Consider the following 27594-nt stretch of genomic DNA (forward strand, 5'->3'; position numbering starts at 1 on the left):
GTGCCCAAATTAAAAGAAAAGAAATAGAGGATAACCACCACTCCATTGAACAATATACCCCAATTTTAACAAGGGTACCACAGGACAACAGCAAACACTTCTTTACCACATTTTAACCAAAAACGTTATTTAGGAGACCATCAAAAATATTGCTTTAGAGTGAAAAGGGCATTTGGACTACAAGTTATACCAAACAAATTGCTGTTGTGAAAATGGACAGCATAGCCTCTCCTAGAAGATGTGGTTGAATTCCAGAGAGCTGTTTAATGAGGTCATTCTGCAGGATGCAACCAACAACAATACCAACAAGGAGTGTGTCTAGTGAGTGAATAGGTGTCCCTAAGAATTATTCATTTATTAATGCAAAATTCAAAGCTGGATGAGGGTGCCCAGCCAGAATATGGGGACAGCATGAAGAGGATGATTCCTCTCATTCCTCCCAATTAACAGGGTTATCAAGTCTCTCTGTGATTTTATTTATTTAATTGGATAATAAAAAAACACTTAGGGGCCGATTCGAAGTAAAAAAACTTCGAATTTCGAAGTGTTTTTTGGGCTACTTCGACCTTCGACTACGACTTCGAATCGAAGGATTCGTACTAAAAATCGTTCGACCATTCGATAGTCGAAATACTGTCTCTTTAAGAAAAAACTTCGACCCCCTAGTTCGCCATCTAAAAGCTACCGAACTCAATGTTAGCCTATGGGGAAGGTCCCCATAGCCTTGCCTACGTTTTTTTGATCGAAGGATATTCCTTCGATCATTGGATTTAAATCCTTCGAATCGAATGATTTTATCGTTCGACTGAAGGAATAATCCTTTGATCGTTCGATCGCACTATTTGCGCTAAAATCCTTCGACTTCGATATTCGAAGGATTTGAATTCCCAGTCGAATATTGAGGGTTAATTAACCCTCGATATTCGACCCTTTGTGAATCGGCCCCTAAGCATTTTCATATAAAGTGAGCCTCTTGTAGAGAGTTAACAGCCTCCTTTGTGGCCTAACATTAGACCAACTCCCTCCTTGCTTAGTTTAGGATTTACAAGTCACAGTGCAAAAAAGTATTAACCCATCATTTCCTCTAACTGGTTTCAATGTTACCAACCTCTGCAAACTTCAAACTGCTGTTGATAAAGGACCACTCTAAAAGCTGTTGGATAGTGGGGACCCCAATATTTTCATTCTTGTCCATGAAAATCTGGTAGAAGTAGCAGTCTTGTACCTTCTGACCTGCTGACCTAGAAAGTTTAAAATAAAGCAATTCCTGATGGGGATGATTTAGACTCAACAAAACAAATATCAGAGAAAAATGTACAAAGCAAAGGACTTTTTATTTACAGGTACTTAGGTCATAAGCACCTAAACACATAGTATGGGTCAGTGAAACTATACTGGTTCAATAAGAAGTTCAAAGTCTGCACAATAATTGAGTTTATTAAGGGAAAACATAACTTTACATAAATGGGCTGCCTTTCCTTACAAAATAACTTTTGAAAGAATACTTTACAGTATGCACACAACATTAAGGGGCAGATTTATTATGTGGTATAACAAACGGTGAAATAATTCGCCACACATCGCCAGGCATCATCATGTACCAAACGGCTTAAAAATAGAGTAGTTGTTACGTGGTTTTCTTTGAGCTACTTACTGTCGGAACTTACTTCCAAAGGCCTGACACAGTGTAAAATAATGGTGGCAAATCTGGCATTCGCATGATGTAAAAAAAAAAAAATAACCTTTTTTTTTTTTTTTACACAGCTTTTTACACTGTTTTCCAGGCAAATTTCATTTTACACAGCATAATAAATAGGCCCTTAATTCTCAATTTATCTGCATTTGTACCTAGCATATTCACAATATTCCTCGTTTATGTTTACAATATTTTATTTTATTTTCACATAAACAAGAGAAATCAACATGACAGCAAATACCATGCAGACTCAGAGAATTATTCTAAAGGCAGAAGAAGAAGACAACTAATGCCCAACAACTATAGTGTTTTCATACAATTATACATGGTGCTTAACTGGATTATGGGGCCATATTTATTACACCAGAATTTTATCACCAAAACAAGGGCAAGTCAAAAACGGAACGAACAGTATGCTGTAATTGTGAATAGAGTTTAGGGCTTGGGCCCACTAGTTGTTTTGATCATGGCTACCTGTACAGGTGAGTTAAAGCGCATGAGCCTCAAAATTTCAGATTCAAATTCATTCTTAAAGGAACAGTAACACCAAAAAATGTAAGCGTTTTAAAAAGTAATGAAAATATCATGTACTGTTGCCCTGCACTGGTAAAACTGATGTGTCTGCTTCAGAAACGCTACTGTAGTTCATATAAACAAGCTGCTGTGGAGAAAAAGTGAAAAACAGCTATATGGCACAGGTTAACTAATGGATAACAGATAACACCATTATGTTCTACAGAGCTTATTTGGTATCTGCTGTGTAAGCTGAGCCTTTTCTCCTTTGAATGGCTACCCCCATTGCTACACAGCGGCTTATTTATATAAACAATAGTAGTGTTTCTTAAGCAAACACAGCAGTTTTACCAGTGCAGGGCAACACTGCATTATATTTTCATTACTTTAAAACACCTTTATTTTTTGACGTTACTGTTCCTTTAAGGGTGTACTCCCAAGAAGCCCAGCACCAATGTCAGTCACAAAGAATTTTGGGTCCATATTCTTGGGTGGGAGTGGCTGAAGTGCCTTGTGGCTCCTCCCATTGTAGGCAGAGGTTAGTGCTTCAATGTTTCTGCTAACAGCTTTAGAACAGAAATTTGTAAAATTGTACCTTATTTTCAGCAGTGGATCCACCCTCAGTATGTGATGAAACAAAATGTTCAAAAATTCTTCTGGATCTGTAGCGAGATTATAAAGTAAAGGTTTTAGTAAGGTATTTCTAGAAGGGCTGCATGTGTTGGAAGAATTGCCCTGTGAATGACTGGAATAAACACACGGGTCAACCAACTACTTATAATATGCTATTTCAGTACATAGAAACAATGAGCCTGATTGTCAGCCTTGACTCCGTTTTTACAGCAATATGGTTTAGTTTTTTTTCCTCAACTCTTTGCCTTAAAGGGCAACTCCATTTCAGCAGTTTCACTTCTGAGTACCAAAATAGTAGGTACATGCAAGTACATACTGTATTTCAAGTCAGATGTGAAACTTTAACTAGGATTTTGGCCAACAGCACTAAAAGTTGTTTACTGAACCACAAAGAAACTTCTTGCTACCAGGTCCATAAATTTTATCTGTTTACAATTTAGCCTCCATCCTGTCACTTGCAGCACTGCTGTTTGGGCAGCGTTACCATCAAAGCCATGTTTGATGACGTGTACATGTCTTTTGACATTTACACTTTAAAATTAGTAATATCCAGCAGAATCCAGGATATCTACACTATAAATATTCATTCACTCTTCATTTGTCCCTGACCTTTCTCCTCAGATGTAAATCCTGATGCCGCCTCTACTTTTTCCAGAATTTTCCTTAATTTCATAATTTTTGTTGCACAAACATATCCGTATCTGTAATAAAAAACATAAACCCACATGTAAATAAAATTAGTGGACTCATGAAATAATTAAGGCTGGTCAGATAAAGCATTATATAATTTGTAGTCAGAATATACACCCTTACATAACATACTGTTAAAGGAGAACTAAATCCCCTTAGGTAAAAAAGCCCCCTTAACTACCGTCCTTCGGGCCGAAGGACGGTAGTTCTACATTTTTAGCTCAGGGCACTTTTTACGTAATAGACTGTGCAGGGAGGGAGAGACGAGGGGGCCCCTCATCTCTCCCTCCCCGCACAGTCTATTACGTAAAAAGTGCCCTGAGCTAAAAATGTAGAACAGTGCAGCAGGAGTTTCCAGACCATTAAGATACTCTTAGGGGCAGATTCATTAAGGGTCGAATTTCGAAGTTAAAAATACTTCGAAATTCGACCCTCGAATTGAAATCCTTCGACTTCGAATATCGAAGTCGAAGGATTTAGCGCTAATCCTGCGATCGATCGATCGAAGGATTTTTCGTTCGATCGAACGATTAAATCCTTCGAATCGAACGATTTTAATCCAACGATCGAAGGAAAATCCTTCGATCAAAAAAAGGTTAGCAAACCTATGGGGACCTTCCCCATAGGCTAACATTGACTTCGGTAGGTTTTATCTGCCGAAGTAGGGGGTCGAAGTTTTTTTTAAAGGGAAAGTACTTCGACTATCGAATGGTCTAATAGTCGAACGATTTTTACTTCGATTCGTTCGATTTCGTTCGAATTCGAACGAATTTAACCAATTCGATGGTCGAAGTACCCAAAAAATACTTCGAAATTCGAATTTTTTTCATTCGAATCCTTCACTCGAAGTTAGTGAATCTGCCCCTTAGTGTCTCAGCTCTGATACTCACCCTGCAGGGGTATACGCTATTGGAGCTAGTCAGGGATCCGCTTCAACTGTGCATGAGCCTGCAGGGTCTGTGTCACCGAAGAGACCCTAAGAGTATCCAAATGGACAGAAGATGGTGCCTAAGAACTCCGCTCCTTTGCATTTTAAGCTCAGGTTTTCAAACAGGGGGCCTGTTTTTACATAATAGACTGTGTGGGGCTCTTTTACCTAAGGTGGTTTAGTTCTCCTTTAAGCAAACATTTTCTTCATATAAAACGTGTCCAATGTATTGTCATTAAAATATGTGCATCGTTTTTAAATCAGATACAAAGATTCCTGCTCTCCCCAGTGTGCATGGGATCGCTGACATCCTGGCTGAATCAACTATCCCACCTGCTGCGGATTTCTTAAAAGTTGTAGAGGCTGCAGCCCAATCCTATGATGTTGCACATGACCTTTCCTCTCCATGTTCAATTGCATGTCCTTGATCTGATTGACTGCTAACATCAGACACGATTTAACATGAGACACGGATATACAAATGTCCATTAAGAGAAAGGACATGCGCACTACTGTTTCAGCTTTCCACAATATTTCGAACTTTGGAGAGAGCGTTCAGACCTGTAGGGCCGGGAATTGCTACTTAACTAGGTATATAAGTTAAACTACAAGAATATGTCTTGTAAAAGGCAAACTCCCCTTTAATGTTTCCGCCTTTGTTGCTGGAATTAAGTACCAACAAATAAACTTTCTTTGCCATTAAATAAATATTTCCATGCAGAACACACACTACACATTTCATACAATGAATCCATAGACTCTTAATGATGAGTGATAAATCTAATGCAGTGGTCCCCAAACTTAAAATTGGACCAGTCACCCAGACATAAAAAGCTGTATAATAACAGTCCTTTTCAAATTGACCATGAAACACACATTTTTTTTCATTAAAACATTCATACCTGTTATAAACGTGTTTAAAAAAAATCTCAGCTGCCAATCATTTATTACCTGCCCCTCCTCTATGCCTTAGGCATAGAGGTGGGGTCTGGCAATTACTTTCACTTTTGATTCAGCACTTCCTAGATGTCACTGCACTCCCCACATCCCCCCTCCTTTCTTACCATCTAAATATGTAGCAAGTGCATGGGCATGTGCATCAGGTCCTCCATTCATGTCCTCCACAAGAATAACATTTTGGGATAATGCAAAGTTTTCCTTAATAACAGTGTTTACAAAATGGCTGCTGACTGCTTGCTGTGATTATGAATTAAAATAACAAATAGTGTAAGTGAAGTTTATTTTGCTTGACAAACATCACAATATAGGATTTGGATTTTTTTCTTAAGGTGACAGGTCCCCTTTAAGGGCAGGCATGCTGGGGGGGGGGGGGACAGCAGTCATGGTTGGGGGAACTGAAGGTCAATAGAGTGATATTTGGTGCAAATTGCTATGTATTCCTCCACATACTGTTGTTTACTTTTCTTTACACAAAGTACTATAACTTTGCCCAAATTTTATTTATAAATTGCCAAAATTTCAGTTTTGCAAAACAAAAAAAACTCGCCAGTTCACTCCTCACTACCAGTATTACAAGTGTACCTGGATAATAAGCAATAACTTTGAGTTTGGATTAATCTGTATTACAAATGTACAAGATTTAAACAAATGCTATTTATATAACCACTTACATTCTGAGAGGGTTCACGATTTCTGTCCTTAAAAGTGCTTGAGTCTCACTGTAATACTCCACATCTGTTTTCTCTTTCGGTCTTAGAAGGACCGAGTCTAATACAGAGCTGAATGAGAAAAGGCTGTAGGGACAGACAATATGAATTGCTTAAAGGCTATTTTTGCTCTTTGGGTTTTTTAAGAAACAATTGTTTTAGTATCCACTCACCAGAATAATGTTGAATCAAGATAGCAAGAGTTGTAATGTCCTTGGATCCCTTTCTTCTTCCCTATCATCATTTCTAATCCTTCCTTTTCTGTTCTTGGAGGGGTGTTCCCTTCTACAACCTCGCTCAAATATCCCCCAAATGCTTAAATGAAAAAATTATTTCATAAACAAGTTTTTTACTATGATGCTACTATGATACAATCATTTTCCAACATACAGTAGGGCTCCTTTACAAACAAAAGTACAAAGTGCAATTTCTGATACAATTCATCATGTTTTTTTAAACCAGAATTACATTTTTTTCCATTCATTGCATCCACTGATTTGCACGTGTCACAATTGTCCATTATGTATTAACACATTTTTTTTTTAATGTTCAATTTTTCTGACGAATCAAAATTGCAGTTACAGCTGCATTCATTATTGTAAAGCATTTACACATGTTTGTTTTTCATGGTACCGGTGTGATGGCACCATCTACTGGTCAGAATTTTTTTTTGTGGTACAGAGCAAACATGTATTCTAAAAAAATTTGACAAAATTGGTAAATGCAAGAAAACAAGATATAATCTGGGACAAGACAGAAAACAGAAAATGTAGGCACGAGAGTGACTATTCAAATAAATATTCACGTTTGATTGAACAAACTGGAGTGCTGGTCCATCTTGAAAAGTTATATATATATATATATATATATATATATATATATATATATATATATATATATATATATATATACACACATATATATATACACACATATATATATACACATATACACATACATACACACACACATACATATAAAACACAAAAGACTGGTCCTGCAGCATTTTAATGCCAAGCTTCAAGCCATGTCACGGTAGGTCCCTTGTCTGACAGGCCATATCCCTTATTGTCCACTAGAGCTATGTAAGTTAATACAGTTATAAGCATAACAGGTAATCAAGCTAACTATTGTTTTGGATATAATATTATAATATCATGTATCGAGTTTCTCAAACAAGATACTTGCCATGCTAAATATATAATTGAAGAGATTCAATACAGCTTATAAAATTTCTAAAGAGCTTTTGGCAAAGCATTTCAAATTCATTACTTGTTTTCTGCTACACATATAAGGATACTTTCTTCATTAATTTAGTAAGCTTTGCATCTGCTATTTAACATATTGCCATTACCTAAAGAATTACATCGTTCAATCTGGTTGGAGACTGGCTGGAGTGATGCAAACCTAGAGTCTGGTCGACAGCTCTTCAGCTTCACAAAAAGTGCTTTTTTAGGGGCACAAGTGAAATATCTCGTCCCCTTGAAAGTGCCATCTGTGCATCCTGCGCATTCATCCTCCTAGAAAAAAAAAAGCTAATTGCATGATCAGAGTATTTTTTTTTCAAACTGAGGACAATTTGATTGTCAACTGTTAAGATTATGGAAACGTTAACATAAATGCTTAGGTTGTCCAACAAATCAACTAGATATTGTTAGTCTGGCCATACATGCGAAAGGTCAAAATAACACTAACAAGTGGCTCTGAATTTAAGTGGCAGGAAGATATAGCCAGTACCTTCTTCTGGATAAGCTGTGGAAAGAGGTTTGGAGGCCAGTGAATTAAGGCAAAAGTATCCATATGTGAGCCTATGCTCAGGTTATCCAACAAACCAATTGGATATGGTACAAACTGGCCATATGTCTGAATGGTAAAATAACACAGAACCAAACAAATTAATCTAAATTAATCTTAAATAGCAGAGATGTGTAGCGTTTGCGTCCTCTGTATCCCTCTTATAGCTGTAATAAAACATTGTAGGTGCAGCTAAATAACCTCTGACTTCTTACTAATGGAATATTTTCAATTTATTATCATCTGTCTATGAAAGACACCGACAGACCAGATTTTCTATCCTGACAAACTGACTACAAAGTGAGTGGAGACACATCAATGCCAATGATAGCTATAAAGCAAATGCTGTTCGCTACACACTTGCTTCTAATTAAATGTTGGTTTGTTTTAGTTACAAAACATTACTTTCGTAAGTTACTAAAAAATTCTGTTTGTAGTACTTCATGGGTGGTTAGGTATTTTATTTAAATGTATCGGCTATAGAAAGAGCTACAGAAAAAGCCAAGCTCATTTAAAGGAGAAGGAAACCCCCTGGGCGCAAAACCCCCCCCTCCCCTGTGTTGCTTCCCCTCCCCCCTGGCCTACTGCATGCGCAGTAGGAGCATTTCGCCGGTACGGATCTACTGCGCATGCGCCAAAAGTCACAAAGTTTTCAGACTTTTGGCGCATGCGCAGTAGATCCGCACCGGCGAAATGCTCCTACTGCGCATGCGCCAAAAATGCCGGTCAAAGCAGGAAGAAGATCGCTTGGGAGAAGATGGCGTCTGTGAACTCTGTGAACTGGACCTGCGCAGAGGGGTAAGTAACAAGTTAGGGGTAGGCCAGGGAGGAGGAGGGAGGGGAAGCAACACAGGGGAGGGGGGAGGGTTTTTGTGCCCAGGGGGTTTCCTTCTCCTTTAACTACACTTGGCTCTGGGAACACCTGACCACACATGTAACGTATGACTAAAATTCCATTATTTTTCTATAACTTACTAATTATTTTTATGTTAAAAAGCAACTAAATGGAATAAAAACTTGTAATACAGTAATTATATTAATTACCAGTTCTAGTCCCGCTAGCATCTCATTAACTCCTGCAGGCTGCCCAATCCAGCGGATAACCCCATAAAAAGGAGGGTTCTCTTTAACTTCAGCCAATGAACCCACTTCTAGGCCATGTAAGTTGGATAAATGGGTAAACCTAGGTGGGCTATCCTGAAGGGATGCATTGTTCAACTCTCCAATAACAGACTGCACAGACAAAGAGAGGGGAGTATGACCCATTGTTCCATTGGTACTTGACATTTTGGAGAGGCTGAAGGGCAAAGAATGGAATCTGTTTTCGCCAGGAGAGCAGCTGCTTGCAGAAGGTTGCAGAGGTGGAGAACAATGTCCAAACGCAGCAGGGGATGAATCTGTTAGTGATTTTGCAGAGTCTTCAACAACTTGCAGAAAGAAAAAAATATATATTATATATATTTTATAAAATGTATTGTTCAGTAAAATCGAAACATATTACAAATTGGGGGGACCACAAATATGAAAGGGCTGAACTTTTAGTTTGGGGTTTTAATAATATATTGTGTGAGAAAAGTACTGTGTGGGGATTGCTATACACTCTGCAAATTAATGTGCTTCCAAAAGAAAAGCAGAAAACATAATTAAACCCTAAAGCAGAGCCATAAAATAAAGATCACAAAACTACCAAAACTGTGAAAGTGAAAGCTGTTGCTTACAGTTGTACACTTAAAAAGAAGAATACCACTGAGGTAGGCACATCACTATAACCTCACTGCAATGTACTATAGAGATATGCCTATGCAGTGCACTATGATGTGTGCTCATAGGCTATGAATAAGTGACCTGTTAAGACATGAAACACATCAGTCTTAGATTTATTTTTTGACCTATTTATACATTTTTGTACTTTACAGGTTCAGGGACAGAATAGCGTTGTGCCTGCTTTTTCAGTATTTTGCTGGGTGGAACTATAGCAGTGCACCCTGTTCCTCATTACAGATCTACGTTGATTTACATTATTGCACTTTACACTTACATACAGTATAATGCACTTAAAAAACAAGGAAAGGGTTAATCACTGGAGATGCCAGTATTCCAAACTGGACTATAACTGCTAACTTTAGTCTTCAGGGCCCGCACTATTTTTCGCTGAAAAACATACTGGTCTTTAATCCACTGAGCATCACAATGCCATCTTCTATAACATCCCAGGGAGCAACAGTTGAACACAGTAAAATCTCCGGCCTTTAAGGTTTAAGGCACTTATATTTACTAGGGTTCCCAATGAACTGGCAGTCAAGCCCTGTGAATAACGCTTTACTTGTCCTTTAAAGTATCGACAAGCTTAAAGAGCAAGGACTGGGCAGTAACAATACTTTCACAACTGGATTCACAGTCAAATGCTTTTGCCTATATTTGAAAAAAAAAAAAAAAAAAAAAACTTACTCTCACTGCGGCTGTTCTCCTGAACACCAGAACTTCCCCTAGATGATCTTTCACGAGCTGAATTAAGACATAAAAAAAAAAAATAAAGAAGATATAGTTTGAGCAAAATAGTTATTTACAAAATACGTATTAGTATCCTCTAATCATTAGTTAAAATGTACATGTTAAAAAAAATCAAAATTTATATTTGATCTATAAAATAAATTGAACATATCACAGGGACTGTGAGGAAGCCAATTTGACTAAATGTGCATTGGGGATGGTCGGTGAAAGGGGAGAGCCCTGGTTACATATATGTGTGCCTCCCAGTGTCTTGAGCTCCCCCCCATTTTGGATTTAATGTTCTTTGAACTATTGTGCATTACCTGTGTAATACAAAGTATATTTTGTGGTTTAAGATTAAAAGAGGTTATTAAAAGTGGTAGGCAGTGGACACACTGGATTATCAGTGTGTGTGGGTAAATCTATGATTCTCTTGGTACACAGGTACTTGGGCCATTGAAAGGGTTTAGGACTCGTGTCACTGATCTTTTTGTGCATTTTTTTTTAAGTAATTATGTTTTTTGTGTGTATTAATAAAGTGAACTTTTTTTGATAACAGTATGCTTGTGTGAAATTTCCGTTCTTATATGATTTACAGTTTTTTACCTTGGGTGATGATAAGATATATAGATTTTATATATATATATATATATATATATATATATATATATATATATATATATATATATATATATATATATATATATATATATATATATATATAATAATCATATTATGACTATTTACAAAGCAAATTAAAGGGGACATATCACCCTAAGAAATAATTCCAAATTCTTTTCTATCGTGTTAAATGAGCAACATAAACTTTACTTACACTGTATTTATTATTTAAATTTTGTTTTAAATTTTGTTTCCTTCAGTCTTGGAATTACACAATCACAGCTGCTGGCAGGAGCCATTTTGTAGACACTGTTATTAAGACAAATTGTGTATCACCCCAAAATCGTGTATGCACCAGAATGGGGGACCTAATGCCCTACATAGTTATAGAGCTTGAGAAGGGAAGGGGCAATGTGAGAAGTCCAGTGACATGTAGAAAGTTCTGAATGGAAAGTGAAAGTAAAAGACTGCCCCGCATAGGGGCAAGCCAGTTAATATTTGATTTACAGCTTAAATATTTAAACAGCTTTATAACAAGTATGGATGTTTTAATGAAAAAAAGAATTTGGGATGCATGTTTAATTTGCAAAGGACTCAGCTTTTTATGTGTAGGTGACAGGTCCACTTTAAAAAAAAAAAAAAATTAAAAAAAAAGACTCTGTACCTTCATCCATGTACCAAGTATTTTTCGACTTCGGCTGGTGCTGTGTTTCAACCGAACTTCCATTTAATGTATAAAAAAATTCGGAACGTGTCCGGCTTCCTGACTCCGAGGTAGATCCTGCTAGAAAAATTAAATATTATATACGTTACTGCCCTTCTATAAAACAAGGTATTCGCCATTAGAGGACAATATATTTTATATATATAAAATATTTTACTAGGGATTTAAGTACTTAGCTTGGAAATAAATGTGCCACTTTTAAACTGTGCTCTTTTTCTGAGAACTTAAATCTGAGGCATAGCTGCACTCGCATCAGCAAGTCCTTGCACAAAGACCTGTGCATGGGGCACATGGTACAAAACGGCAATGTACTGTATATGTTCCTCAAGGCTTAATAGGAATTAAAAATTCTCTGCAGTTTTAATGTTTTGTGCATATGGCAGTGCTACCAGCCATACTAAATGTAACCCAAATATGTATGCTAATATGTTTCTTTTGGTGTCTGCATAAAAATTAACGGCATATAATGCATTGCACTTAACACATGTAATAGGCGTCACTTTTTGATTTAGAATAAAAATGTACACTAATGATTTCTCTAAACTTTGCATTTTACCTGTAACCTTTGGTTTGCTATGATTGGACAAATTTTTTTCACTGCCACATCTTGACATATATGCTAGTTTCAGAGGTCTCCTCTCCTGGGTTATGGACTCTGCAACAGCATCAAGCAAAAATGTTTATTACAACCGTAATTTACATATAATCCCTTAATACAATTAATAGAAGCAGTATATTTGTATACTTTTATATTAAAAACAAACTGGAATAAACTGAAGTAAAAAAAAAAAAAAAAACTACAGTAAATAAAAGCAGATGTCTTATCAGACACCGTCAAACAAAACATTCTGACTTATAAAATAAGAATATGCTATAGGGGTTATTTACTCACTGCAAGTTCAGTGTGCAATGTCTGATGTAAAGTAAGTGCCATGTTTATTACCTACAATGCAGAGGGTTTTTTTTCCCCCACAAAATTCCAGTGCAGTTGTGGCCTTGATGGGGGTCTATGTGACTGATGCAATTGTGGATGATGCATTAAAATTTTTGCACTTGTGCTTCAATGCAAATTAGATGCATTTCTGCTTTAAAGTCCAGAAGGCATTGCTGTCACTGCTTGGCCTCAAAATGACGTGATCGGAATTTTGTAGACTGTGTTCCCGGACACTGGCAGCTGTGAGAACCCTGGAGCTACTACCACCTTCAGAGGTGGCAGTAAGAGAGGGTTCCCATGCATCAATAGGCACACTGGTGTGAAATTTGAGGCAGGACGAAAGCAGCTATAGCTGAGCAAACATATTGGGAAGTGCAAGGAGCAGCCTTGAATGCAAGTACCATTAATGAATTTAACAACTGCAACAAATTGTGTGACTGCAAATGCACTTGCAGAAAGTGAATGACCCTTTATACTACTCAAAAACAATGTTAATAAAAGGATATTAATCACTTATGCAGAGCATGCACACCTGGAATTATATCATTAATATGGAGAAGAAGGGTGCTCTCAACACTTGCAAAGCTACAGAGTTGAATTCCATTATATCTTCCATCCCAGTTTCCTATAGGGTTGTCCTAAAAATAAAAAAAAAATAAAAAATATAGCACAAAACACACATTAGAGGGCATCAAATTGTTAAATAGGACAGTAGCTGCATGTTAATTTCTTGACAGATAGCGGTTTAAAAAAGTTTCCAATACCACCAATATGGTCAGACATTTTGGCCTTATTTCCTCCCCATTAATGCATATGAGCCCCTCAGATGATATACTGACATCATGTGTTTGCGTAAGGACAATGACACATGGGGAGATTTCTCCCATACGATTAAGCGGACTTGTCTCCAACACATAAGAAGCTGTATAATAAAAGTAATTTGCAAATTAAATGTGGAACCCAATTTTTTTTCATTAAACATACCTGTTTAAATATCCGAGCTGTGAATCAGATATTACATACCCCGCCTCTATACCATAGAGGTGGGACAATTGCTTCCACTTGCTATTCAGCACTTCCTAGAAATCACTGCTCTTCTCACATTCCCTCCTAATGCTCTATGATTGTGTAGGGCACTGTATATTAGTAATGCAAGGGCCGCCCGCACCCGCAATACCGGGTTCCATTTATAGACACGCGCTGCCCCACCCTGCCGATGACGGCACAAAAGGGGCGGGGCGTGCAGGAGCAGAGCAGTGCGAGTTAAATCCCAAATCCACCCGCGGGTCCCACGGGTATTGGGTCAGTGCGCACATTACTACTGTATATGGGTTTTAGGTCTTACTTTCTGGTGCATATACAAGATTTTGGGGTGATACACAACTTGTCTTAATAACAGTGTCCAGAAAATGGTTCCTGCCTGCGTGTGCTGTGTTTGTGTAATTCCAAGACCAAAGTAAACGAAATGTATATGATAAACATAGTGTAAGTACATTTTATTTTGCACAACTAACATGATAAAATAATTTTTATTTATTTCTTACGGTCCCCTTTAAAAAAACACTACTGTGGCTAACAAATCTCCCCAAAAATGCACACTGTAATGACCGCAGCTCAATTAGTTACAACGATCTGACTTATTGTGGGAACATCCCCGCATTTTTTGAAAGAGAAAGCCGGGAGTTAATGCAATTTATCTGCAGCAAGGTTAGTAAGGTAACCAAGATCTGTTTTGAATATGAATATATATATATATATATATATATATATATATATATATATATATATATATATATATATATATATATATATATATATATATATACACACACACACACACACACACTTGTGGTCTGTAATATTACACAACCTCCACTGAAAAATGCCAGTACATATTTTTCGGATACACAAAAAAATGAGTATACGTCTTACCATATCCACTCCAACAAAGAATCCAAGACTTTCTTTTCCAGGTAGGACATCACAAAATATAACAGTTCCAAACTCCATACCCTCCCCAATCTTCAAAGATACTCTGGAATTGATCTCTAGGGGAGGGATCTCTGATTGACTATTGTCCACAGGAGAAGCATAATCACTCTCTATTTCATCGTCATCATCTTCACATAGCTCCAACTTGTCTACAGCTACAAACACTCCGCATTCCTCATCACATCTGAAATTTTGCTTCCCCTGGTAGGAACCATCTGTAAAACCTTGACCCCGTCCATCTTCCTAAAAGGATGGATTAAAAAAAAATTCTAAACTTGAAGCTTAACATTTATTTTACATGAGAAATATATATGTGTTATCCAAGTTTGAGCAAAGTTAGGTTTACCAGTTTCTAGCAATATTTCAGTATATAAATAATTTAGCTGACACTGCGAAGTGGCCTTTAAAGGGTGCTTCACTGTTAACTTAGCTTTTGGTTTGTTGAAGAATGACTAATTCTTAGCAACTTTTCAATTGGCCTTCATTTTTTCTTTTTTATAGTTTTTGAATTATTTGCCTTCTTTGGACTCTTTCCAGCTTTTAAATGGGGGGGGTCTAAAAAGCAAATGTAATTATTATTATTGTTATTGCCACTGTGCATTACTCATCTTTCTATTCAGGCCCTCTCCTATTCATATTCCAGTCTCTCATTCAAACCAATGCATGATTGCTAGGGTAATTTGGACCTTAGCAACCAGATTGCCATAATTTCAAATTGGAGAGCCGCTAAATAAAAAGATATATAACGCAAAAACCACAAATAAAAAACAATTGAAAATTGTGACAGAATATCACTCTCTACATCATACTGTACTAAAGTTTAATCAAAAGGTGAACTCCTCCGTTAAAATAAGAAATGCAAAAAAACTTGTAGGGCACAACTCTGACAGACCTTCTTAAACCATACTCGCTTACTAAACCCTGTCATTTAAAACATGTAAAGGTATGGTATGTGTTATGCAGAAAGCTCAGAATTACAAAAAGTCTATTACCCATAACTCCATTATAAGCAAATAATTACATTTTAATTACAATTGTTAATAACATAGTTACATAATAAGTTAAATTGGAAAAAAGACACGTCCATCAACTTGTTTTTTTTCAACCTGCCTAACTGCCAGTTGATCCAGAGGAATGCAAAAACCCCCATCTGAAGCCTCTTCAATTTTCCTTGAAGGGGGAAAAAATTCCTTCCTGACTCCAAAATGGCATTATAACATTATAATATTATAACAGTACCTTGTTCTTTATGCTAAGTTACATAAACCCATATTGGTGGCAAAATAAACCTATTGTGTATATTTAATGTTTAAATGATTTTTGAAAGACTTAAGGTATGGTGATCCCGATAATGCAAAGATCCCTTTTCTGGAAAATCTCAGGTTCCAAGGATTCTGGATAATATATCCTAAATGTGTACCTGTATCTTGTACTAGTAACTAAGCTGCATGAATCTCTATTGGTAGCAAAACAATACTTTTGTTTACTTTAATGCAAAATTATTTTTAGCAGACTTAAGGTCCCGATAGACGCAAAGATTTCTCTTGCCGAACGACCGATTTTAGCGAAGTCCGACCAATCCTTCGAAATTATTGTGTGGTTAGTGGGATTCGAACGATCGAACATCATACGATTTTTCGGCCGACATCTGTCAGGAAATTGATCGGCCAGGTTAAAAAATCTTTGTCGTCCCAGTGCAATCTATCTATGTTTGCAGGGCCAAGCAGGCAGCTCCCCTTTCTTTTCCTGGCAAATTGGTCTTTTTAGTTGATGGACAATTTGTACGATCGTACGATCGTTCCGAGATAATCGTGGTCTCACGATGACGATCAGATCTTTTAAAAATCTCAACATCTATGGCCAGCTTTAAAGGAGAAGGAAAGCCTATTGGAATACATGCCTCTAGTCTCCATGACAATGCTCAAGGCTGCCGGCTAGCAGAGGGGGGAGAGAACGGGAGTGAGCAGCTGTGTATGATCAGGAGCGAGGCAAACAGAGCCGAGCCAACCCGGCCAGACGCCCTAGGCAACTTGGCCAGCCACGGCGTCGGCTTAGTGTGTGCAAAATTGCGCATGCGCGAAACTACGCACCAGCGCGCATGCGCGAAACTACGCACCAGCGCGCATGCGCGAAACTACGCACCAGCGCACGGAATCGCATTTAAATGGAAATTACCAGCGGCAGTCAGGGAGACACAGGACCAGACATGGGGTAGGCGACAGAGCAGGTACGTGCCTGGCGCCCCCTCAGCTTTGCGCCCTAGGCACGTGCCTACTCTGCCTACCCCTAGTTCTGGCCCTGGATGCAAGAGACTATTTGGAGCTCAATATATTTTGCTGCACAGTGTAATACTGTAAAACTGACTTCCCTGCTCTGCTCTGCATGCTTAATGACATGTTAATGAGGAGGAGAGCCTGGGGTCAGGAATTTGGCACATGCGCAGTAATCCACTTACTAACTAAGATGGCGGCTGAGTCTCCTACTCAGCAATGAGAACGAGCAAGTTACATTTATAAATAAAATATACATGATTTTTTTTTAAAAAAACCTAGCGATTGAGGATGGCTATAGAAGGGCTAAACAAGGAGACCATAAGTAAGTTTTGCCTTTCCTTCTCCTTTAAAGGTACAATGATTCAACTTACGGAAAACCCAAGTCCCAAACACAGATCAAATATCTACACTTCCAAAAATAACTAAATTAATGAAACTACACAAATAACTAACACAATGTATAAAAGTTGTTTGAAGTAGCTATTTTCTTTACATGAAAACATGCAGGTTATATCTAGAGTAGCTATGGAGTAGCTCTGGAGTCCATCCAAGCCATTTTAAGGCTCTCATTTTCTTAGGCTTTACAGGACACTGTGACAACTTAAAAGATATATAATAATTTAAGAAGAGAATCTTTCTACCAATTCTGACATGCTTAGCTTATTATGCATTATTAGTAACTAAGTGCATGTGTCATTTTAGCACCAGTCCAATTATGTAGTTAATACAAGGTTACATACATTAAAGTGCAGAGAAGCTTTTAGTAAGTGGCCATGGTACAGTGCATTCAAGCACAGCTTAATTGGGTGCCCAACAAGAGGCCTGTTCTTTACATAAATATGGAGACAGGGGCACAGTTGAACAATGAGGAAACTGCACTGCCTAGATATCTGAATACTGCGGGGGGTAATTGTTACTTATGTGTGCAGGGGCAAGTCATCTTAAATTTAATTGTAGTACAAGTTAGACAGCAATACCTTACTCAATATGCAACTGTAAAATGTATTATGTTCTCTACTTAGAGCTTTTAACCAGCTTTTAGGAGTAACCTTGTTCTTGGGGAAAAAAAAAAAAAACTGTACACAGCACAACATACAATGGAATAGCTTTTGCCAACATTTAAGGGAATAAAGGCACTGAACCATAGGCGGACTTGGAAGGCTAAGCTTCCCCAAACCTGTCTGACACTTTTATAAGTGTAAAGTAAAGTAATAATTTTTTTTTAAAAAAACAGAGGAAAACAACATATAGAACCCTGACCTTTGCTGACTGTGTGGTGAGAAGCATGGGAGGAGTTTGCAGGGCCCCCTGTATTTTCTGGCCGTGTCACTGCAGTGCAATCAGGCATCTTCCTTCATTTAGGCAAGCTTGCATGCTGATTGGTTTGCCCTGAGAGTTTAAATCCCGGTAATACCGTACTTCTGAGCAATTTGATTGGCTTGAAGGTTAGCTTTGAGCCTCCCTCCAACCAATCCAATTCCTGCACCGGGACTTAGACTTTGAGGGCAAAACCAGCAGCATGGAGAGGAGATGTCACAGAGATGTGGAATTTCTGTAAGGATTTATTACATTTCTGCTGCTGACACACAGGTAATCAGCCCTCCACCCCACTCCACTGTTAGTTCTATAAATAATGCCAGTTTTAGACCTTAAGGAGGCAAATGCTTTGATAATCTTGTTTATATGTGTTTGCGGCTTTCTAACTTTTCCTACCATACCAGCATTAACCCTTCTCATGCCATAGCAAACCCTCCCCATGTGGATTAAACATTGGTTTAAATACATTTTAAAAGATATAAATACCAGATAGCTGCTAAAAGGGTAGAGTGATAGGTATGTACAGCAGATTAACACATATGGGCAAGATAAGGGTTAATGCTGAATGCAGTATTCATTCATCCTGATCTGTGGAGATTATACATGAAATTACCTTATACATGTACTGAGTCTCTTCTACAAGAAACTGCACTGCATTAACCTATGATTTTACTGAGGTACTTCATACAGATGGCATTAGCATTGGATGAATCCTTCATTGCTTTCTGGTGGCATGATAAATACAATTTGCACAGCATTTATGTTACCCAGTGTTCAGGGGGGCATTTTAAATGACATTGGCTGCTCATTTACCCTGGATCCATCTAACCCTAATGTTTCTGCATCCATTAGATAATGTGCCTGGTGTACCATTATGTGTGTCACTGCCTACTGCCACTCACTATATATAATATGCCTGTTATGAAATTATCCACTGTGATTATTCACTGGATTGGATCAGCTGGTTGGGAAGGCACTCGGGCAAATTTGTTTTACAGCAAAGGTTAAAATGATAGATGTGCCTTTTTTCAACTTTAATTATTGTGCTTCTATACCAGTGCACAAATGTACTTGGCGTGTAAGCACTGCCTCTCAAAGTATGTAATGTACTTGGGGTGCCATTACCCACTTTTTCCAACTTTTTCCAATTTTTCGAGATGTATTATACCCAGAGGCTGCAAAAAGTCTGAAGATATTGTCTGCAGACTTTTCGGGCTTCAGATCCGAAAAAATATGGATTTTTCACATGCTGTTTTCATGCGACAATCCAAAAAAGGTTTTTGTTGATCTGATTTTTTCATGGTTTATTATTGATAAATAAGGGTAAATCATGCATTCTAGTTTAGTCAGACTTTTTTCTTTTTTTTTTTTAAAAAAAAAAAAAAAAAATTTGGATTTTGATAAAAAAAAAAAAAAACATTATTTGTATGCCCTTCAGTGAGTGCTGCCAGCCTGCCACTTTATATGCATGTTGGGCAACAAAACACCACAAAATATTTTCTGATTGCCCATAATACATTTATTCCAGCACAGGTACTAGTAAATCAGAGGGTATTTAATATTAGGGATGCACCGAATCCACTATTTTGGATCCTTTGGGAAAGATTCGCCTGAATACGGAGCCGAATCTGAATCCTAATTTGCATAAGCAAATTAGAGGTGGGAAGGGGAAAACGTTTCGTTTTGTGACAAAAAGTCACACGATTTTCCTCACCGTCCCTAATTTGCATATGCAAATTAGGATTCGGTTCAGCCGAGCAGAAGAATTTGGCCGAATCCAAATCCTGCAGAAAAAGGCCGAATCCTGGATTCGGTGCATCCCTAGTATTTATTAACTGAAGTGAGTGGGAACTGTGAGTGGTTATTGGGTTGATAATTATTCTACAAATCCCCTTGTAAGTTAGTCTGTGTATGGTCAACTTTAGCCTCCCCAAATAAAAAAGTCACCCTCCGCCTATGCACTGAACAACGTCTCAAATAGCAAATGGTACTAAATGCTACTGTCGGTGGCTTGGACTTTACAGAAGTGAAAGTAAGGAAGTTCCGAGAATTATCTTTTTTTCTAAAATGGTAAAAAAATTGTAATACATTTGAATGTGAGAGTGGTTTGTTTTGAAGTTTGGGATCCAATATACAGTTTCAAAATTAGGCTAAATGTCCACTAAATAAAAAAGAGCAATTGTAATTTGTACCACTGTATTCAACCCTTTTAAACCTAGTGAGTATGATAAATTATAACTAGCCAACTTCTTCTAATTTTTGCTGTTTGTGTTTTTTTTTGTTTGTTTGTTTTTTTTAACAACACAGTTAATGTCTGATTGGGCACAAACACTCATTTCCTAAGGTGTCCATTTTAAACAAATCAGGTTCTCAAAATGTAAGAACTTTTTAATTTGTTTTCTGCAATATTAAGGCAGTACTTGTTCTTGAAGATAACCTAGATATTATACATGCATGTGGATGGCAAAATAAGTTTGCTCTTATTTTTAGTAGCCCTAAAGCACAGTGCATTACATTAAGGAAAGACCACTTATCAATAAAACCCTTGGTCTAAAGCATTCCAGATAATAGATCACATACACGTACCTGAACAATGTCTAAAACAGTAATCAAGATAAAATTCTGGATATATTTTAAAGAGGCAACAGGTACACACTAGTAAGCGAGGATATGTTTCTCCAAGCAATAATATAGTTCGTTTTCAGAATGTGAACAAATAAAGAATGTACCAGGTGAAAGAGATAATGGTTATACACATAACTTACCAGTAACTCCACTCCAAACCATATCCCATTGGGGGACCTATCAGGTAACAATGGTCCCCTGTAACGTACAACTCCAGGAAAGACTTCTCCAGGTCTCAAAAACACCCGCACTGCAGAGCCAGGCTCTATCTGCATGGCTTTCGCAAGTCTGGCTTTATTCTTGAAAAGGATGTACCTCTCCTCACAGTTTGTAATGGCTAAAAGCAACTCAGTCATTTTTTCCCCAATTTCATAAACCTCCTTCTCATCCATAATCAAGAGAGCATGAGATTGATCCAGTATCTTCAATGCTATCTGCAACTTCTTGCTTTTAGAAGAAGGTATACCCCTGCTATGTGCCACTGCTGATCGTTCCTGAACATACTGGCCGATGCTACCTCTGGGAACTTTGATCGGTTTTTGGGTTTGTTTGTCAAGCACACTGGCTTCTTGGAGCAGCAGATAAAAAATACGCTCCTCCCAGTAAGAAGAAGTGCTTTTCTCTTGCCCCCAGAGAGCTGCACTCATGGTGTCAACGTAGGTGGTGACAGCTCAGGGACACTGATCCTTGGAACCAACAACTGCGACAAACATTTGGGGCTGTGAATTTACTGCATACATCACGAAAACTGAAGAACGACCAAGTAGCCTAAAAGAAAGAAAAAGTCAGGTTGGATATATAATAAAAGGCACTACGTTTTCCCAGGTACAGTAACCCACAGCAACCAATAAGTATGTATTTTAAAATTGTAACATTCTACCAGTAATGGGTTTCATGGGTTACTGTACCTGGTGTTTTAAATATTATTATTTACATGTATTTATAAAGTACTTACATATTCTGCAATGTTAATGGGTTATATATTCAAAATAGAATTACATACAAAGCAACCAATACAAGAGTTGAAGGGAGCCCTGCCCAAAAGAGCTTACAGTCTAAAAAGCAGTAAATAACTTCTTAGCATCGGCTTATAAATTGTCTGTAGAAATGCCAGTTTTGTCTTTACAGCTAGAAAATATTACCAGTCATCTGTGACCTAAATTTATATTATACATGTTATACATACATATATATATATATAAAATTCTGTGTTACCTCTAAATTAAGCCACACAGAATGGTCATTAACATGTTTACATTTACTTCTTAAACTGATACTTACACAAAAAATATGTTTTCCTATTAAATATCCAGCTTCAAAAGTTGGCTACAGGTCATGTTTTTTAAAGAGACACTGATCAGAAAATAACCTTTTTATTTTTATTATCCATCATAACATTGTCTTTGAATGCTATTTATAATTTTGTCCTAAAATTATTTGCCTGATGCTTTTACATTACCTTTCTTACTACCCTGTTCCTCTATGAGGGGGCTGCTATATTTGTGCAGCAGTAGTCCGTTCGCATTAGAAACTCTGACAGGTTAAGAAGGTACAGTCAGGTTAGCAAAACAATCAGCAAAGCAGCCCACATAAAACGACTTTGCCCTGCAACGTGTATGGTGCATACTTGCTCACTTAAGTACCATATATACTCAAGTATAAGCCGACCCGAGTATAAGCCGAGGTACCTAATTTTACCTACGAAAACTGGGAAAACGTATTGACTAGAGTATGAGCCTAGACACAACTACAGCCCTGTCTCCCAGCAGCGCACATTCCGCAAAAGCAACCCCCCAGCGATCAACCGGACTTCAATGCAAAGTTGATGGTGACAGATAATTGCTAAACGGATTACTGTGTGCATTGTCCCACTGTCCCACTACCATGTGCAGAGGGTGCTGTGTGATATTGCCATCACTGTTAATCTTTTGTATAACCAACAGAGGGCACTGTGATATTGCCATCACTGTTAATCCTTCATATAACCAACAGACGGCGCTGTGTGATATTGCTGTCACTACTATTCTTTCATATAACCAACAGAGGGCGCTGTGTGATATGGCAGTCACTGTTATTCTTTCATATAACCAACAGATGGCGCGGTGTGATATTGCAGTCACTGTTATTCTTTCATATAACCAACAGAGGGTGCTGCGTGATATTGCAGTCACTGTTATTCATTCATATAACCAACAGATGGGGCTGTGTGATATTGCAGTCACTGTTATTCTTTCATATGACCAACAGATGGCGCTGTGTGATATTGCAGTCACTGTTATTCTTTCATATAACCAACAGAGGGCGCTGTGTGATATTGCAGTCTTTCCCAAAGCGAACTGTTGGTATAGGAATGATTAAAAATGACTGCAATCTCAGCTACTCCCCACTGACTCGAGTATAAGCCGAGGTAGACTTTTTCAGCAGATTTTGGATGCTGAAAAACTCGGCTTATACTCGAGTATATACGGTATATGGCAAATTTGTAACTGCTGTACAGCTCTTGTACTGCAGGTGAAGAAACTGTTCGAATGCTTCCAACCTATCACCAGCAGTTTTTGCCATAGGCAGAGTTTTTTACTGGGAAGGGATTCCAAGTTCACATAAAGTAAAGGGGCACAATGCAAAGTTCACCAAAAACTGAAAGAGCTTGGAATGATCTGAAATAGACAGGAATGGTGACTGGCTGCAGATTTTTTTTAAACCATAATGCCATTACCATATCCCTTCATACGGGGTCACATAACAAGTAGACAACATCATTAAATATCCCTTGAAAAACTGACATCAGTGGCACATTAAGTGTAGTAAATAGAATCACTATATAGCACCACTCTTTGGATTAGGACTGTGGCCCAACAGGCCCTAAAATGTTAAATGTTATGAAAATTTGCCCAATATTAAAGCTTTTGCTAAGAGAAAATGCAGAAGTTTTTTTTTAACTTGCTAAGCTGTACATTGCTTTCTCTGTACTGGCCCCGCCCGCTCCTCGACAGGCTCAGCCAGAGAAACTCCGTTACATTGTTACAGCTAGTAAAGTTGCTGTACCAATCCACTATAACCAATGAAATACTGGACACACCAATAGGAAATTGTTTCAACAGCCCTCATCACTCCATAAAGGATTTAAGAATTTTATGTCTTAAGTGCAAACTAAAACAGTTAATGAAAGGAAAAAAAAAAGTGTGGGAATACAAATTAATGGAAACTTTCAATTCACTTAAGAAGAGACTAAACCTGGGCCTTGGCCCAGTTTAGAAATACCAACATGTCTGGATATGGACCAAGAGATCATATGGAATTCCTTTGATTCTACACTACAATAAGTCAGCCCTAATTTATACTCAGCCTCTTTGACCCACATTATCTTGTATCTTATCTGCTTCTCTCTTGCAGATACCCTCGTAATTGACTTAGATCGAGATTGATATTCCTTTTTGTTGGTCATTTGACCTATGAGCTGAATTGTATATATGCAACAATCAATATACCACAATCAGATATGTATACAGTAATGCCCCAAATTAATTAGTTAATAGTGCACTATAAAAGGGCCCAGAAGAAAACAGACTATATAATTGACCAGCACTCTCACATGGTCTGTAGCCAGCACCAGCTGTAACGCTCTTACTTGATGACATCACCAATACTTGAAGCAAGATAGGGCACATCTGCGGGGAAAGCATCCAAAATTACGATTGGCTGCATTTTTTAAACAGCGTTTTAAAAAAATATATATATTTGGATGTCCGTATCACTTAAAGGGAATAAAATGAGAAATGATAACAGAATTTAAATGACAAACATTTGCATTCTGGATTGTTGCCAATCATTACATTTAGTCAAGTAAGTTGTTTATAATTACAAATGCATAAACGTATAATTATAATTAATGATTTATAGTTTTACAACATAAATATAATTATGGTTACAATTTATAATTTGATGTTAATAATTATACTTTGTAATTATGATTTTATAAAACGTGTTACCATTAACTGTCATGGCAGTATTGTTGCTCCAGACCATACTGTATATATAATGTATTAAAATCCACCTCATTACAAAAACTTGCTTTTCTTTTTCCCCTGTGCCTTTAAAAAAAAAAAAAAAAAAGTAATTTTTCAATTTTTGACCCGGACTGTATCTTCAGTCTGTACCATAGGCACCTGAAGTGCCCTCCACCACCTTTGGCAGACGGTGCAGTAGAGTGCCCTTACTGACAAAGAGGTACCCCTACCCTGAGCACCTGGGGCTGACCACCTAAAGCTCCTGTTCTAGACACAGGCCCCCAAGTGACTAGATACAAGTATGACCCTGCCAATTAAATCATATTTCTCATTCGATCCCATGAAGTCCAGCTCTCCAATTTTACAAGCCGGGGCCAACCTCAGTTTTCACCTAGTATGCCCAGATCCCCATCTAACGTTACGTCTACAAAAATGTGTTGCAGAGTTTAATTTATTTAATCAGAAAGCATAATATCCACACAGTAGTATTGAGTATTTTGCTCAATTCATAACCCTGGGAATGAACTTTTTTTCTTCCACCAGACAAGATATCATGTTTGGTAGACTCCACTGCAAACTACTGGGAAGACCTCTACAGACAGTGCAGATATGCATGATTGTCTTGGAACGAAGTATTGGTGCAGCACCATATACCATACATTTAAATAACACATGCAATAGGACAGCCTGCAAAGTTACAGAAAATTAGCTTTCCAAAAACTCCAGGAATCACTGGCATAGTTGTTATGCAACCTTGCATTTGGCGAACCATTAGTGGAGTAGAAAGAGAACATGCGAAGAAAAGCCAAATTGTCAGGATGTACAGCAGTACTGGGAATCTGCATACCAAAGAAGTAGGGATGCACCAAATCCACTATTTTGGATTCGGCTGAACCCCCGAATCCTTAGCGAAAGATTCGGCCAACGCTGAACAGAATCCAAATCCGGAATCGTTTATAAAAGTAGACACATGACAGGAAAGGTTATATTTATGTACTCACCTGAAAAATCCTTTTCTCTCCTTCACAGGATTTCCCATCATGTAAATAAGGAATCAAACTTTACATACGTTATCACCTAAAGTGTTCGTTATGCATTCATGGTCTGAAGGTCAGGAACACATATGCAACCCTGGGAGAGAGAGAGAGAGAGAGAGAGAGAGAGAGAGTGAGCGAAAGAACATGAAAGTTGAGAACACAGAGCTTGAACAGGTGGTGTCCTACACACCCCGAGATGGTACTCTATGTATATAATTCAACAGACCAATATTGGAGGCAGTGGCTTAATTATTAAGGCTGCTAGAATGAAGCAATAAAGAACCCATATGGGGGGGCAAGGGGTACAGTCGTCCTGGGTCCCGTGGTCTTTGGACCTTAAGATGGGGGGAGCTAAACTCAGTTGGATTACCGGGCCCCCGTAGCCGTAGACTTCAGAACAGAGGGCAACTACTACGGTGCCTGCATCTTCTTCCCCCAAAACAGCTGTCTGTAATACTAGTTATGTCATGTTTCGCCCCGATACAACTGTATGGGAGACTAGGGCGGAAGGAAGTTCACCCTCCAATCTAAGTAAATGCATAGTGGCCAACATTGCTACTTTTCCTAACACATCCCGCAGTCCCGGATCGCTACGTATACCTTCGGAAAACCTGTCAAACACAAGATGCCACTGCGTCCTCCTGTCTTTCGGAAAATCCCGACGCTACAAGTCTCATCTTGCGAGATTTGGCGTCTCGACCAGACGTACGCACGGGAATGCACCACGTGATGAGGAACTGAGTCGTGCGGCGTTACATAGCGTTTTATAATTAGAAGTGACTGCCGCTAGTAGAAGACTGTTAGTCGGCTCGCAAGGTTTTTTCATCCGGTCGCACTTCTTTTGTTAGAGAAGAATACATTTAAAAAAAATATTTTCTTTCATTTTAGTCTCTACTCAGTAGTACTTGCACTACTTGTGCCAGAGAGCCACTTTGTTTTTTCCCCCCTGTGACTCTGAGTATCAGTAGCCAATAGTAATATTGTAGATTCCTGGCAACGTGATACTGACAATCGTACCTGCAAAAGCAATAGAATAATGTATTTCCTTTAGTTCAGGGGTCTTCAACCTTTTTTGGCCCAGGACCAAAAGAGAGCCAATTTTTCGCCTAAGGATGGCGGTCGGCGTCCAATTTGGGTGCGCCGGCGTCTAATTCGGCGCACTGCATTCATTGTTCGGCGGCCCAGTTCAGGGCAGTCCGCGGTTGTCCCCTGCTTTAGTTGAGCTATCGCCAATTCAGGAAACCATAAAAGCAAAATAAATTCTATTTTAACGCTTCAAAGGACTGGGACGAGCACATTACACAAATAATTGAATTATAGTCATTTTATTGCAAATGTTCTTTCAAATTTCCTGTATGCCCTGGAAATCAGTCAGGTGACTTTTGACTTGTATTATCTCATTTATGCTAAATTCTTCTCCTGTACAGATACTGTTAACTTGCTAAGGTAAATTGGGATGTGTAGAGTATAGGCACAGCACAAATTAAAAATAAATATACACGCAAGATTGCCTTTATGACTCATTCTCATGCCCGACTATCTATAATTCAGATACCTTTCTCCATATTCTATTTTGAAAGCCAGAAGAATACACAGCTTGGGATGCAAAGAGCCTAATTCATAAAGAAGTAGCCATAATAACATGCATAATGC

General features: G+C 38.0%; 1 protein-coding gene across 3 annotated transcripts in view; it reads right to left on the reverse strand.

The window, feature by feature from the left end:
* cyld.S (CYLD lysine 63 deubiquitinase S homeolog) overlaps positions 1 to 26698 on the reverse strand; it is a 31187-nt gene extending 4489 nt beyond the window's left edge. Inside the window, exons 1-15 of one of the 3 annotated variants that reach the window (XM_041561127.1) lie at positions 26542 to 26698; positions 25906 to 26035; positions 21038 to 21665; positions 14623 to 14925; positions 13223 to 13328; positions 12313 to 12411; positions 11697 to 11813; positions 10370 to 10426; positions 8966 to 9348; positions 7482 to 7647; positions 6301 to 6442; positions 6092 to 6214; positions 3452 to 3543; positions 2805 to 2871; positions 1109 to 1241 (exon numbers count right to left, since the gene is read on the reverse strand). In XM_041561127.1, coding sequence (XP_041417061.1) covers positions 1109 to 1241; positions 2805 to 2871; positions 3452 to 3543; positions 6092 to 6214; positions 6301 to 6442; positions 7482 to 7647; positions 8966 to 9348; positions 10370 to 10426; positions 11697 to 11813; positions 12313 to 12411; positions 13223 to 13328; positions 14623 to 14925; positions 21038 to 21544 — 2295 coding nt within the window. In that variant the 5' untranslated portion in view covers positions 21545 to 21665; positions 25906 to 26035; positions 26542 to 26698. Of the gene's footprint in view, positions 1 to 1108; positions 1242 to 2804; positions 2872 to 3451; positions 3544 to 6091; positions 6215 to 6300; positions 6443 to 7481; positions 7648 to 8965; positions 9349 to 10369; positions 10427 to 11696; positions 11817 to 12312; positions 12412 to 13222; positions 13329 to 14622; positions 14926 to 21037; positions 21666 to 25905; positions 26036 to 26311; positions 26335 to 26541 lie in introns of those variants that run through there. The other 2 variants (XM_041561125.1, XM_041561126.1) reach the window with 2 other exon arrangements.
* Between the last annotated feature and the right edge of the window lie 896 nt (positions 26699 to 27594).

This window comes from Xenopus laevis, chromosome 4S (genome assembly GCF_017654675.1).
Source record: "Xenopus laevis strain J_2021 chromosome 4S, Xenopus_laevis_v10.1, whole genome shotgun sequence".
Taxonomy (NCBI): Eukaryota; Metazoa; Chordata; class Amphibia; order Anura; family Pipidae; genus Xenopus; species Xenopus laevis.